Genomic DNA, 14,169 nt, shown 5'->3' with positions numbered 1-14,169 from the left:
TACCGCATAACAGCCTTATACTAAAGCTACAGAGGCAAGGACTGGAGGAAACTATATGCAGATGAGTAAGGAATTGGCTAAATGACAAGAAACAAAGAGTTGTCATAAATGGTGCGTTCTCTAAATGGGATATAGTCAGCAGTGTGGTACCGCAGGGATCTGTGCTAGGGCCGATTCTTTTTAACTTTTTTATTAATGACCTGATGGATGGGATTGAGAGTATAGTGTCAGTCTTTGCTGACGTCACCAAACTATGTAGGATACTAAAATCTGACCTTGACAGTGCAATAATGTAAAATAATCTGGATAAGATAAGCAAACACTTGGCAAATGAGAGTTAATGTAGATAACCGTAGAATAATGCACCTAGGACGGAGTAATCCTTGTTAGGAACAGCGGAACGCACTAAATAAAAATAATAATAAAGTGCCCACACGGGGGTCCGTGCAGTAGATGATATGACTGCTTCTAAGTGGTGGCAGGCAAGCAGTATGGCGGAAATGCGCACATGGGTTAAACGTCACCCAGGTGCGCAGAGCAATCTCTGTTAAGTCACAGAAGTGCCAACAAAGACAAATACAATAAGGCTGAGCCTGTTGGAGTCACAGTACTCAGAGTAAATGCACACATGGTATCTGGTCACAGGAGCAGAGCCAAAGACAGCGGAACTGCGTCCGTCTAGACCTACCGTGCGTGCAACGTCGCAACTGCGGACGCCAAGGAGGGCTGCAACTGCAGCGCAGCGTAGGACACTGCCGCTAGACGACAAAGCTAGTACGAAAGCGCAATGTCAGACGCTAGCAACTGTGGATGATGTAGTAGTGGCGCACAGGCACTGACTCTAAGCTTAGTCCCTGTCCACATACGTAATATCAGAGGGAAGGGATTTCAATTGAGTCATTCACCAGAATCATACATCCATCATCATTCACACAGTAGCAACTAGAGACTATTCTAGCGCATGGAGGAACGGCCATGCGCGCTTTTTATATTAGCCGGGACCTTCCGGATCTCCGAGATGGACCAATGAGATCTGGAGCAGGACCTGAGCACATGACTCCCGATCTCTAATGGGAAATCGTCTCATGAGCATGCTCAGTAGGAGGACAGAGGGACTTAGCCCCCTGGAGAGATTTGCTGCAAGGCAATCTCCTCTGTGGTAGATAAACAGCAAGAGACCGCAGAATGTAAGGGTCTGGATTCCTGCAGAGCAGACGCAGAAACCTGACGCCTAACAAATCCTATTGCTGCACATACAATAAATGGGACCATACATGGGACTACAGAACAGGAGAAGGTATTCTTGTTACAAGTAAGCTGAACAGCAGTCCTCAATGTCAGGCAGCAGCCGCAAAGGCAAGCAAGATTTTAGGGCGTATAAAAGGAGAGATAAACTCCCATGATCCCAGCGTATTATTACCCATTTATAAACCGCTTGTAAGGCCACACCTAGAATATGGGATCCAGTTTTGGGCTCCACATTTTAAAAAAGGATATTCAGAAGTTAGAGTCAATTCAAAGGCGGGCAACTAGATTATTACAAGGGATGGAAGGCCTCTCATAGGATGAGAGGTTGTAAAAGTTGGGCTTGTTTAGCTTAGAAAAAAAGACGCCTCAGTGGAAATCTCATTTACATGTATAACTATATATGTGTCGTCAGTACAAGGGACTGGAGCATGACTTATTCTTTCCAAAGACCATACTGAGGACTAGGAGGCACTCATTACGGGTAGAAGAAAGGCGATTCTGGCAGCTAAATAGGAAAGGGTTATTTGCAGTTAGAGCAGTCAGAATGTGGAATGCCCTACCACAAGAGATAGTAATGGCAGACACTATAACAGCCTTTAAAAATTGCTGGATGAGTTCCTCAATACACATAACATTGTGGGCTCCACTTAATTTAGTGAAAAAATGTGCAATTGGTGGAGAAAGGTTGAACTTGATGGACCTAGGTCTTTATCAACCTATGTAATTTCTGTCAAGTCAGAATGTCCTAGTAGAATATTTCAAAATGATTTTCATTAACCAGGTAACACCTTTCTGGAATTCTCTGACATTCCTGGATGGTGGGGATGTTTTGTGACATGATGTTCTGGGGTTGTCCACTACATGAACTATTGCTTCTGAATCCCTATTTCCCCACAGTAAAATAATAACACTTATTCACCTCCGGTGCGGGTGCTGTTCCAGCGGTGTCAGCATTGGCTCTCCCAGGGCTCGCATGACATTGTTATGATCCCTACGGCCAATCAGTACTGGCTTCACTCTCCTCTCCTACATACATAATTGATATCGGGAGGAAGTATGAGCTGTGGCTGCTCTCGCACTTCCTCCGGATCTCATGATTTGTCCGAAGGAGAGGAGAGTGAAGCCAAGGATGATTGGCAGCAGGGATCACATGACATAACAATGTCTTGCAATCCCCAAGAGAGCCTGTGCTCACACCACTGGAACGGCGGCCACACCGAAGGTGAGTATCAGTCTTATTATTTTATTTGGGGGGAAACATATGGATTCAGAAGGCATTGTCTGTATAATGAACAATCCCTTTAAGATATTCATGTAACAAAATTTATAATTTATTTATTTGCTCCATTCAGAAAATTGTAAAACATTTCTGTAATGAAATTTGATATTGCCACACAATAGCGATGTCAATTATTTTCTCCCATCTATTGCCTCCTTCTCATCACATGAACGTGTATGACAGTTGTAGACCGCTGGCAAATATATATGGATAAATTCATCTGCCTTTTCAGCTGTGGTTTGTTGCTGCATTTACAAAGTCACTCATGCCCAATGACAGGTCTCCAGCCTATTAATAAAAGTCTAGACAAGGCCACAGATAACAGCAGAGATCCATTGATGATTTGTCATTTTAACACTTTGACGTCCAAGACAACAGCCTTCAGATACCAGCCATGAACAAGTCATTCAGAAAATGGTCATCTGAAGTCTTGTGTTTTACTGGTCAGCTGTATATTTTGGCAAAAGATAAAGTGCAGGGTAAACTATAGTGTTCTTCCATGGAAAAAAAAATGGTAGGAAAATAAAACAAAAGCCTGGAGTATTAATGGAGGCCTGTTATCTTCACAATGGCTTTAGAGATATGGCCGCACAGGAGCAATGACACCTGTGTCTGCTCCCTGTGTAAGTTATCCTGACTGCATGTCACACACATTCTGCAATCTGGAAATAGTAAAGCCAAGATTGATGCTCCTGACCTCTCCGCTGCCGCTGGGATTACTGCATAGATCAGGCCTTCCCAGCCCCTGGGTGATAATAATTCATCATGTCATGATAAAGCCTGCTGCTCTGCCTATATCTTTATGCCACCCAGAGACACCGAGACAGCGGCTTCAATCACCCTGCTCTTCTGTCTGACGTTTCCTCCTACCGCTCATCCTGTATTATTGGAGCGGAGTGTGGGCTGTGCACTATTACCATTGTGCGCCGTGAAGACTGTAGAAAGCGATGTGTGCAGTAACGGCCTAGATACATTTACCTAAAACTATTGGCAATGGACATAGGTACTGTTCACACTTCAGGTGTGACAGCGTTGTCCTGTGCCTGAGGCGTAGCTAGGGGGATACTGCTGTCTCCTGCACCTACTATAGGGGTTTTATACCGCGCCACTCTATCCAGTCATATATAGCGGTGCTTTTTGAAGCGTTTTCAGTTTTAAAATCAATTAATAACCAGAGTCATTAAACCTCCACTGTATCCATGCTCAATACTTTTAATTAGCAAATCACATATGTTTTATCTAGGGAGATAATCACTATAGTTAATTAAAATAGCCTCCATCTTGTTACCATGACAGACACCTGTTCTTAAAGGTGTTGTTTATTACTGCATCCCTACGTTTCTTCCTTGTAATAACAGCTATACTCACCTCCAGTGGTGTTGCCGTTCCGTCAGTGTCGGCACAGGCTCTATCAGGGCTCTCATGACATTGTTACCTCATGCGGTCCCTGTGGCCAACCAGCGGCTGCTTCACCCTCTCCGCCATCAGAGGAATCACATACAGCCAGAGGAAGTGAGAGATCAGAAGCAGCAGCTCTCACTTCCTCCGGATGTGTGTGATTCCTCTGATGGTGTGGGAGAATGAAGCCAGTGCTGATTGGCCACAGTGACCGCATGACATAAAAATGAGAGCCAGTGTCAACTCTGCAGGAATGGCGCCAGCACCGCAGGTGAGTCTAAGTGTTACTATTTTACAAAGGGGAAACTTAAATATTTAGAAGGGGTTGTCTGAGTAGTGGACAACCCCTTTAAATGTTAGGGCAGCTCAGGTTTCTATGAGCATGTGCAGCAGGGAGCTCCGCTGTTGTGGCCTACATATAACTTGACAGTACACGGTGGCGGCATCTCAGGATCGCAGCGGGGAGCTTCCTACTGCACATGCTCATTGGCACTTGTCCTAGTAACATTCTAGCATTCTGTTTCTGTCAATGTAACAAGACAGCATGAATTCTCACTCTGTAGTGATTACAACCCTAGACAAAACAAACGTGATTTACAAATTAAAGGTATTTAGGATTTTATATTAACATTTTCTATCTTCTATTATCTATTTTCCCCAGAGAACCCCTTTAGCATCTGTAAAAAAGTCTCGCCATTGTATTGCCAAATTAACAAATTAATTGCCTCACAGACCGGAGCAGTTCCTCTGATCATCTCCGATCGTCTGCAGCCTTTGCTATTCCATCAGAGTAGACATCAGCTCTGAAGCCTGCTTATTGGCTGCAGTGGTCATGTGACTTAACAAAGTCACATGACTGCTGGGGAACACAGAGCTGCGATCAGAGGAACCGCACCTCCCTGAGAGGTAAGTGCACAGTTTTTTATTCCATGATGGGCAGTGGAGCTACCCAATAGTGAACAACTCCTCTACTTACTAGAGCTTTAGCTTCAGGGATTTTTTAGGAATTGTATAGAAAAAATTCAAAGAAGCAGAACTTGTGGCTTTTCACTTACTATATTGAACAAGGTTAAACATGTTTGACCACGCATTTTAACCCCAGTGTAACATGCAATTTTCATATTATATTGATTTTTCTCTTTTTTTTTTCCTCCACATACAACATCTTGAACTTGTGGAAAATGGCTACATTGCTATTCAGGATTCAGTATATTCTTCCTGACAGTATTATTGATAGATCATTGATTGGTAGCTAGAGAATGACATTTCAATAGGCCTGAATGTGCAGAACAATGCTTAATTCACTAAAGCATCGGTCAGACATCAGATGTGCTATTGATTGCTCTATCTTTACTTACATTTGTGAGGATTTCCAAGTAACATTTGAATGTACAAGTAATGTATGTCATAAAATGGTGAGAGTACAGTCATTTTCTTTTTTTTATAAATCAATAATACATGTGAAAATAAGCAGCTATGTAATATATCTTATTAGAGAAATCCGCTTCTTTCTCCTCCCTGATTGATCTTATTCTCAGTTGATGAGTAAAATCTGTCTTCAGTGAATAAAGATTTTCCCATTACTGAGATAGGAGGTGGCAGTTGGTGCTCATAAAGTTCCATGGAGAACTATAACCGTTATTTCAGGAAAACTTGCAGAATATATGTGTCTGTCAACTTTTATCTCCATAAAAAAAAAAATTAAAGTGTAATCATTATTTTTTTCATAAATCAATAGTACACATGAAAATATAAAACTTTATAATATATATTATAAGAGAACTCTGCTTCTTTCTCCTCTCGAACTAATCATTTTCAAAATTCTCAATTCACAGGTAAAATCTGTTTTCAGTGAACACATACGGTATATTCCCATTAATGAGATGACAGTTGGTGCCCATGAAGATCTATGGAGAACGGTAATTGTCATTTCAGGAAACCTTGTGTCCTCCCTACACCACTCTCCATAGAATTATAAAAGCACCAACTGTCATCTCCACTGAATACAGATTTTACCCATGAATTGAGAGTGAAAGATTAATTCAGGAGAGGAAAAAGGCACATTTCTCTGCTACAATATATTACAAAGCTTCTTATTTTCATGTGTACTATCGATTTATGAAATAAAACTTAAAACAATGGTTACTCTTGAAGTCACTAAAATGCAAAGGAAAGAAAGTCGGTCCAGTGTCAAGTGCAGGAGGTAGCTACCTTATAAATGAATGTTCAACCCTTCAGTGAATAACCCAATGAAAAGATTTATGGTTTAAAGTCTTGTATAATACTTATTAAAAGGTATCTGTCATCAGGTTTGTGCTTTGTAATCTGAGAGCAGTACCATGTAGGGACAGAGACCCTGATTCCAGTTCTCATTTTGATACAATCACTGTTCTCTCTGCTGCAGATGTAGCAGTACTCAAATGCTGAGCCCAGTATTACCCCACCTACACCAAGGCGAGGTTACACAGAGCAGTTGACTAGGAGGCACGAGGCACCTAGTCCTGTATTGATATCTCCTGCTGATAAAACACTACTATTGAAAGAGCAACAAACAGCCTACTAAGTGACACATCATTGGAATCAGTCTCTCTGCCCCTACATCATGCTACTCTCAGAATAAATAAGAAAAGCCTGGTGACCGATTCCCTTTAAGATCTCATTAGTGCCTGATATGTTCGTTTAGCTATTGGTATATTACGTGTGACACAAATATCCTACCGTGCTTGTTCTTATATTACAGAGAGTAATGCGGCTCCTATACAGTCAGATCCTAATGTGCATATAACATGTCTCATAATGAATAAATGACTTCTTTTTTTTGCGTTTGGATATCTAGTTGCCATAATTTCCTGCTCTCTTCTTGCTTGTAGGCTCTCCACAGGACATTGCAGTCGCAAGGAACCAAGCAGCTCTTCAGAATATGAGAGCATCCCGAATGATGGCACAGAATACCGGTATGCTCTCTATGGGTCCATCACAAAATCCCGCCACTATGCCTACCGGACCACTGCAGCCAGAGATGGGGATGGCTCCGTACAGCAGCACGTCACAGGGGCAGCCGGGCATGTACAGCATGAACACAGGAATAAACCAAATGATGCAGCACCCAAACCAAAACAGCATTAACATGGCCCATAGTGCTGTGCAGGGCCCGCGGCAGCCCAGCTCGGGACAAGCCATGGGAATGGTTGGAGGATTTGGTCAGAATATGCTTGTAAACTCTGTAATGGCTCAACATCAGCAGATGAAAGGGCCTGTAGGACAACCTATGAGCAGAGCTCAGGCACCGAGACTGCAAACCATGATGACGCCCATACCCCAGGGTGCACAAAACTGGCCCCAGCGTGGCTTACAAGGAATGAGAACTAGTGGGGAAATGGGGGCTTATAACAATGGATCAGGTTATCCGATGCCATCCGGGCAGTCCCGAATGAGCAAGCAGCATTTTCAGCAAGGACTCGGTCAAACTGTTGTTGATAGTACGGGAACAGTAAGAGCCCTAAACCCGGCAATAAGCAGACAGATGATGCCGTCATTGCCTGGGCAGCAAGGCGCCAATCAATCCAGACAAATGATGCCCAGTATGAACCCTGGCGTTCCCAGCATGGCCAGTTTTAATCAGGCCCAAACACAGCAATTACCTGGTGGCAACTTCCCCCCGAGCGGCCAGAGTCAGGGTTATGACCGTAATCCTGGTCAGGACATGTCGTACAGTTATACTGATGCAAGCGGTCCCTTTTCAGGTCTAACGGATGGTACTGACTTAGTAGACTCCATCATGGGCAGAGGACCTGGAGACGAGTGGATGCAAGAACTTGACGAATTGTTTGGAAATCAGTCTTAACATTAAAATGATAGAATTCTGCTGGGCAAAATGAAAATGACAGTTCACCTGTCCATGTCTGTTCTGTACAGATGAGCTCAACTGCAGGCGGTTACCGAAATGTCAAGTAGTTAAGCATCCCCCTTGAGGTGACGACAACCCAGCATGTGATAACATGAGGGGTCAGTGGAAAAAGGATGGTCCATGGTCTGTCGCCTCCGCACCAGATGTTGGTGAAAGAGTTTGGTCAGCGCCAGGGCGAACGTTCATCATCAGTGACACGAGTTAGACGAAAGTGGCCAAAGGTTTGCACAGTAGTACGAGATATTGAAAGAAGTTTTATCAAGGGAGAAAGGATGCTGCAATGAGGAGGAAAATAATTTATTTGATGTTGCTGATACTTTGGGCTAACTGGCTTAGCCATCATGTCTATAAAAATGAATGGGGAGGAAGCTGTTACAGGTGTCGCAGCGGTACTTCTGGAAACGACAAAATATGTCAGACCCTCACAGTGACGAGCGAGAGGAATCGTCCGAAATAAAGCCTAAATATAGAGATAATACACTGCACAGATTGCACAAGATGTTAAGCAAGTGTCACTGCTATATATCAGATGAATGCTATATGTATGGTATAGAAAAAGGAGAACTGACCTCTAGATCATATTTTGGATACAAATAAGGAACAGCCGTACCTATCTAGGTCACAGAAAAGTATTAATGTACACATAGATGGACACTGTCCTATACGCAGGGCTGATCAGCACAGCAGTTTCCTGTCATTCCAGCAACTAGAAATTCTTTTTTTTTATAAATGTATTCCTATCATTATTGCTTCTCATGTCTTTTGAGCTTCTACTACAATATAAATAAAATGGAGAAAAACAAACGGGTCATTTCAGTAGAATGTAGATGTCCAGTGTGTCCAAACATATACGTAAGTCTTCGTGGTGACAGAGTACGCGTCCACTGCTGCTATGAGATTAGACGGTTCTGTGCCAAAACAGCAATCACGGGCTATCTATCACTTTGGTAGAATATTTTAACCTGGCTAAGTCACGGCATTTCCCCCCTCTAGCCTATACAGTTTCTGTAATTTACTTTATGGCCTCAATGACTTTCATCAGGATTTCCACGTTATTCTTAGTGTGGTGGGAGCTTAGTCTGACTGATATAAAGCGTTGGGTCTCTGTATATCTGGGTCTCGTACCCATAAGACCCTCTTCTCATCTCATTATTTGTCTTCATTCACCATATATACAGGGATCCCCAGCGAGGTATACATTATAGAGAGGCTGTTTGGTATCTGTCCCCCCTGGACTTTAGAGAGGAAGAATCGTGCCCACATCTTCATTAATCAATAGTACAAATGAGCTTCAGAAACTTTGTAATATACCCGACTCTTTCCTTCCATTCACTCCTTCACCCTCCCGTCTCTTGGACTGATCATTTACTCTGAATTCACTGCTCAAATCTATTTTCCGAGAAGACAGGTTATTAGCTCTCTGAGGGATCGCAGAGGAACACAAGGAAAGTGCTGCAGCTTATTCTAAAGAGATATCTGAAATGGCAGGTACACTATAATGGCATCCCTTTAATGCATTTGGCATAAGATGTTTCCATGATATATCTGTTAAACGGTTGCCATAATAGCCTATAGGTGTCAGGCATCTAAAAAGCTTATACTATGGGATATGTTTTTTCTGGACTCCGGTGGATGCAATAGTATAGTTTACTGTGCAATTCCATCATCTTTAATTTGGAATATATGGAAGAATGTAGCTAAAACAAAGACCAAGGGGCCACACCAATGGACACGTCCGTGGTCGGGAAGCGAGTGATGTGAGTGGGGCCTACAACACGTCCATAATACAGGTGACCTGGTGGCACATCTGCATTACTATATAATGGTAAATGTTGATCTTAAAGAGAATCTGTCAGCAGGTCTTTGTTACCTCATCTGAGAGCAGGATGCTGTAGGAAAACAGAAGCTGAATCCAATGATGTATCACTTAGATTACTGGGTGCAGCAGTTGTGACACAATCTGAATTCTTAGATGCAGCTTGAAGCAGAGCTGAGAAAGCTAACCCCACCCACACCAGGCTGTGTATGTACATTGTCTATTGACAGTGAGCTGCTTATCACAGGAGGGGCGGAGGCAGATGACTTGGCACACACCTGCTAGTCAGGACAGTGATAATGTCCTACTGATAAAACTTTCATTGTAAGTAAACTACAGCACACAGCCTGATAAGTAACACACCACTGAATTCAGTGTTTTAACTCCTACCTCATGCTGTCCTCACATTACATAGCAAAAACCTATTGACAGATTCATTTTAATAACCCATATAGCCCATTAATAAAGTTAGTTTTGATACTGATTCCATAGTGGGAGTTGTAATAGCATAAAAATTTTGCCTGTTATACAGTGCCAGTCTTGCAGCTGGTAGATGGCAGAATGGCACTCCCCAAGCTCCACATTCAGAGAATAAGGCTGAAGTTGTCATCCACTTTTAACTAACAGAACTGCGCCAGCTCCACTTCTCTACACCCCCAACGATGATATCCCGTTGGCTCATCTTTTGCAGGTTGCCAACTGTCTTTATTTCCAGGAACACTGCCAAGTTGGAGAGAGGTTTGCCAATTACAGGATGACTGGAGAACACAGATGTAACAATAGCGACTTTTTAGATGCTTCATACTTTGCAGCCCCTGCTGGGCTGTGCATCCTCCAGCTCTGCACTGTCTGTTATACAAGATGCAGGTGAACATACAGTCGCCTCGCACCCTGCTTGGCCCTGCAGCCATATCAGATGGGTTGGGGGCACTTAGTCTCCTCCTAGTCTGTGCCGGCACTTGTGGAACCTCCTGCAGACTGTAAAGTGGACTCTTCGGTCAGCCAGTTTTAGAAGTACAAACTCATTTCCCTAAATGTAATCCACGGTAACTGCCGCGTTATTCCCTGTAATTATAACATGCACCAGGAAAACGTCATTTTGTCATGTTAAGAAGAGCAATTCTTATCATCACATACATGTCTGTGTCCTCCATGAGGTATAAGCTGCCGACAGACGCCCGTGGCGGAGGCTTATCTCCCATGAGGAAGAAGAAATGAATTGACTGAAGTCTAAAGGGGTCAAAACTTTTTTTCCCCAGATAGTTGCCGTCAGGGACGAGTCAAGACTCCCCGTATACACATTAGATGGGCGGCAGTCCCACTTAGTCATCGGGTTCGGCCGATGTTATTCCAGTGTATTTGGTCTCCTACAGTTTATTGCAGCCATGGTCAATAAAATCCTAGCATCATCCGCAGATTCAGAGACAAATCCTATCACGCTTAGCTGGAGCCACACACACAGCCCGAACAGCTGAAGTCCTTACAGTCAGGGCAGTTTCTGGATCTAACGTCAATGAGGACCTGTCATAGCAGCTTCATTCATTAGCCCTGGTCCAGACGTTCAGACCTCGTCCCCGTAGATTGTTTGCAAATAACCAACCTCTTACATCAATCTTGTGAGTTTTTGACTATGATAAATCTTCTTTATAATAGTTATATATATAACTTATCATTTTGTGGGTTAAACATTTTTTTTTATCATTTTCGGGCAAGACAAACGTCGGTCTCATTTACAGAACTTGTCTGGGTGTACCAAAACGTGCCAATGATTTTCACCAGAAAAGAGCCACGTGACCATGATGAATACTGAATGTTTACAAAATGTTGGTAAAAGGTATTATTAAAGGGAACCTGCTTGCCATATGTACCATCATTTTATCTGCTCTAAAAGCCTTTGTTCTCCCCAATCGTTTTGTTTTTCTTGTTCCTGAGATATGACGGCCTCTTCCTTATATATAAATCTAGTCTTTTTTTGACAAATGGGCGTGATGCAAACAAAGTAGTGTTGATAACTACGCACCCCTGGGCAAACAAAACTAGAATGATATATAAGAGTGGGCCATATCTCAGGAATGGAGAGGCGCAGGAACAGTGGCGTAACTTAAAGGTCATGGGCCCCAATGCAAAAGCTCCAACACCCCAAATATTGCAAGTCTTTAATAGCACTGGTCTTTTTATATAGACAAAAGGGACTTTTGGGGCCCTGTAAGCTCCAGGGTCAGGGTGCGATTGCAACTGATGCACCTATTAGTTTTTTTAGCTTTAAATAAACATGCTCCTCCCACTTGGCAAAATGGTCCCCGAGACCTTCCCCTCGGGACAGAATCGCTCTTTATAATCCAGTGCAATCCTGTGCTATGTTCCGATGTTCGGCTAGAAAGTTCATCTTTGTATAAGTATCAGCTAGACATATGGGTGTGGATAAAAGTAGATTATGTCTGTTGTCATTGTAAAGCTTCCTCCAAATACTCTCCACATCGGGACCAAGTCATATATAGACAAATGATGTTTCTTTTTTTATCTATGGTGCTGATGTAAATGTTTGAAAAAAAAATGCTTATTTGTAAATATCTTTTTACGATACTGCGGATATCACTGGGTCTAATGTCTGTACAAATATATAAATAAAATATATATAATTATATATATATATAAATACTGTTTGTTTAAAATAGAGTATTTTTATTTCTTTCTCTATCTCATCATCGATGCAGTGGTATTGCACTTCAAATAACATCTAATTTTTATTTTGTACTGTTTATCTGACATCGACCTCCACCATTCAGATCATATTTTTCTTTTGGATTTTTTTTAGCTTACTGATTTTTTTTTATTTTTAATTGGGTTGTTTCTTGAAACTGTAGATTCTTGGGCTGTAGAAAAGGTGATATTGGCATACCACTTTTGATGAAAAATAAAATGTTATATGAACAGAACAGTTGTGTGGACTCCTTGTTATGGGCAGAAAGAACCAGTATTCCCAGTATGGTTAAACTGGTAACTGATCCTCCGAGCAATATTTTGTCTGGGTTAGGCCGGGGTCACACTGGCGAGGAATACGGCCAAGTGAGAGGCGCTAAAAGCCCGCATTAGACACGGACCAATGATTCTCTATGGGGTCCCTCGCACCAGCCGTATATTTCACATCCGTATTCTACGCGCCGTGCCAATCGCAGCATGCTGCGATTGTCAGCGTACTACGCCCGTAATACGCCAATGCAAGTCTATGGGTGCGCAAAAAATACGGATTACACACGGACCACACGTGACTTGCGAGAAATACGCACCAGGTGTCTTTTAGCAAAGCCGGCAATTCAGTGCGCGATACAGTAAACTCACACTGACAGGTTTAATAAAGAAACCAAAGAATAGATATATACACATAGAATACATATATACATATGTGTGTATTCTATGTGTCTATATCTATTCTTTGGTTTCTGTTAGAAACCCTGTCATAGGGCTCCATTATATGTCCATTTTGCAAGGCTGCGAGAAAATCTCGCCATACGGATGCCATACGGATGCTTACATGCGCAAAATACGCGACCACACCTTGATTACGGATGACATACGGAGCACTGTTTAGGGGCCATTCATCCGTATTACGCATGTAAAATACTGACCGTATTTTGCGCAGGTTAGTGTGACCCCGGCCTTATGGATAGTTTGCTTTTACAGGGGTTATCCAGGCCATTTTTTGGGGGGATCCAAGAACTTACTGGCAGGTAGTTTCTGTTGTACTCATCGCTGATCTTTGCCGGCTCAGAGCAATCACGGACCGTTCCCGCAGCTTCTGGTGATGCCACGTTGAGAGAGCAGCATCTTGCCTTCCACTCTGCTTTGTAGATGGGTTGTGTATGCTGATGTCATGCTGATTGACAGTCGGCTCCCAGCTGCATAACTGCGGGGAGTCGGCGGTCAATCAGCATGACATCAGCAGTCTCTGTGTACAGCGCAGCCCGAAAGAGCAAGAGCTGCACAATTATTGGGAGGTATGAAAGGGACACATTCTTTATCTTGCCCTGATTGTTTTTGACAGTAGTTTGCTGAGTCATTATTTTAACATGCTGGGGACATTGGTGATATATAAGTATTATAAGTTCTAAAAATCTTTTCGAACCACTACTGTGCTGATGGAATCAGGAGCCTCTGCTGACATGCTACTAACATTACTATAGTAGGATTTCTAGCAAGAATTACTGAATGCATGAAATGCCACGATTTAGTATTGGGACACATATACAGTGCCTACAAGTAGTATTCAACCCCCTGCAGATTTAGCAGGTTTGATAAGATGCAAATAAGTTAGAGCCTTCAAACTTCACACAAGAGCAGGATTTATTAACAGATGCATAAATCTTACAAACCAAAAAGTTATGTTGCTCAGTTAAATTTTAATAAATTTTAAACATACAAGTGTGGGTCAATTATTATTCAACCCCTAGGTTTAATATTTTGTGGAATAACCCTTGTTTTCAATTACAGCTAATAATCGTCTTTTATAAGACCTGATCAGGC

At 42.5% G+C, this 14,169-nt stretch overlaps 1 protein-coding gene across 2 annotated transcripts in view; it reads left to right on the top strand.

Annotated features, from left to right (window-relative positions):
- The window catches only part of MAML3 (mastermind like transcriptional coactivator 3), a 388,165-nt gene extending 375,581 nt beyond the window's left edge, over positions 1 to 12,584 (top strand). For both annotated transcript variants that reach the window (XM_073572130.1, XM_073572129.1), the window contains exon 5: positions 6,796 to 12,584. In XM_073572130.1, coding sequence (XP_073428231.1) covers positions 6,796 to 7,769 — 974 coding nt within the window. In that variant the 3' untranslated portion in view covers positions 7,770 to 12,584. The remainder of the gene's footprint in view (positions 1 to 6,795) is intronic.
- The last annotated feature ends 1,585 nt before the right edge of the window (positions 12,585 to 14,169 follow it).

The sequence above is a fragment of the Dendrobates tinctorius genome, unplaced genomic scaffold, assembly GCF_039654945.1.
Source record: "Dendrobates tinctorius isolate UK_male_01 unplaced genomic scaffold, ASM3965494v1 ptg000030l, whole genome shotgun sequence".
Classification (NCBI taxonomy): domain Eukaryota; kingdom Metazoa; phylum Chordata; class Amphibia; order Anura; family Dendrobatidae; genus Dendrobates; species Dendrobates tinctorius.
This window is presented reverse-complemented; position numbering and strand designations above follow the sequence as displayed.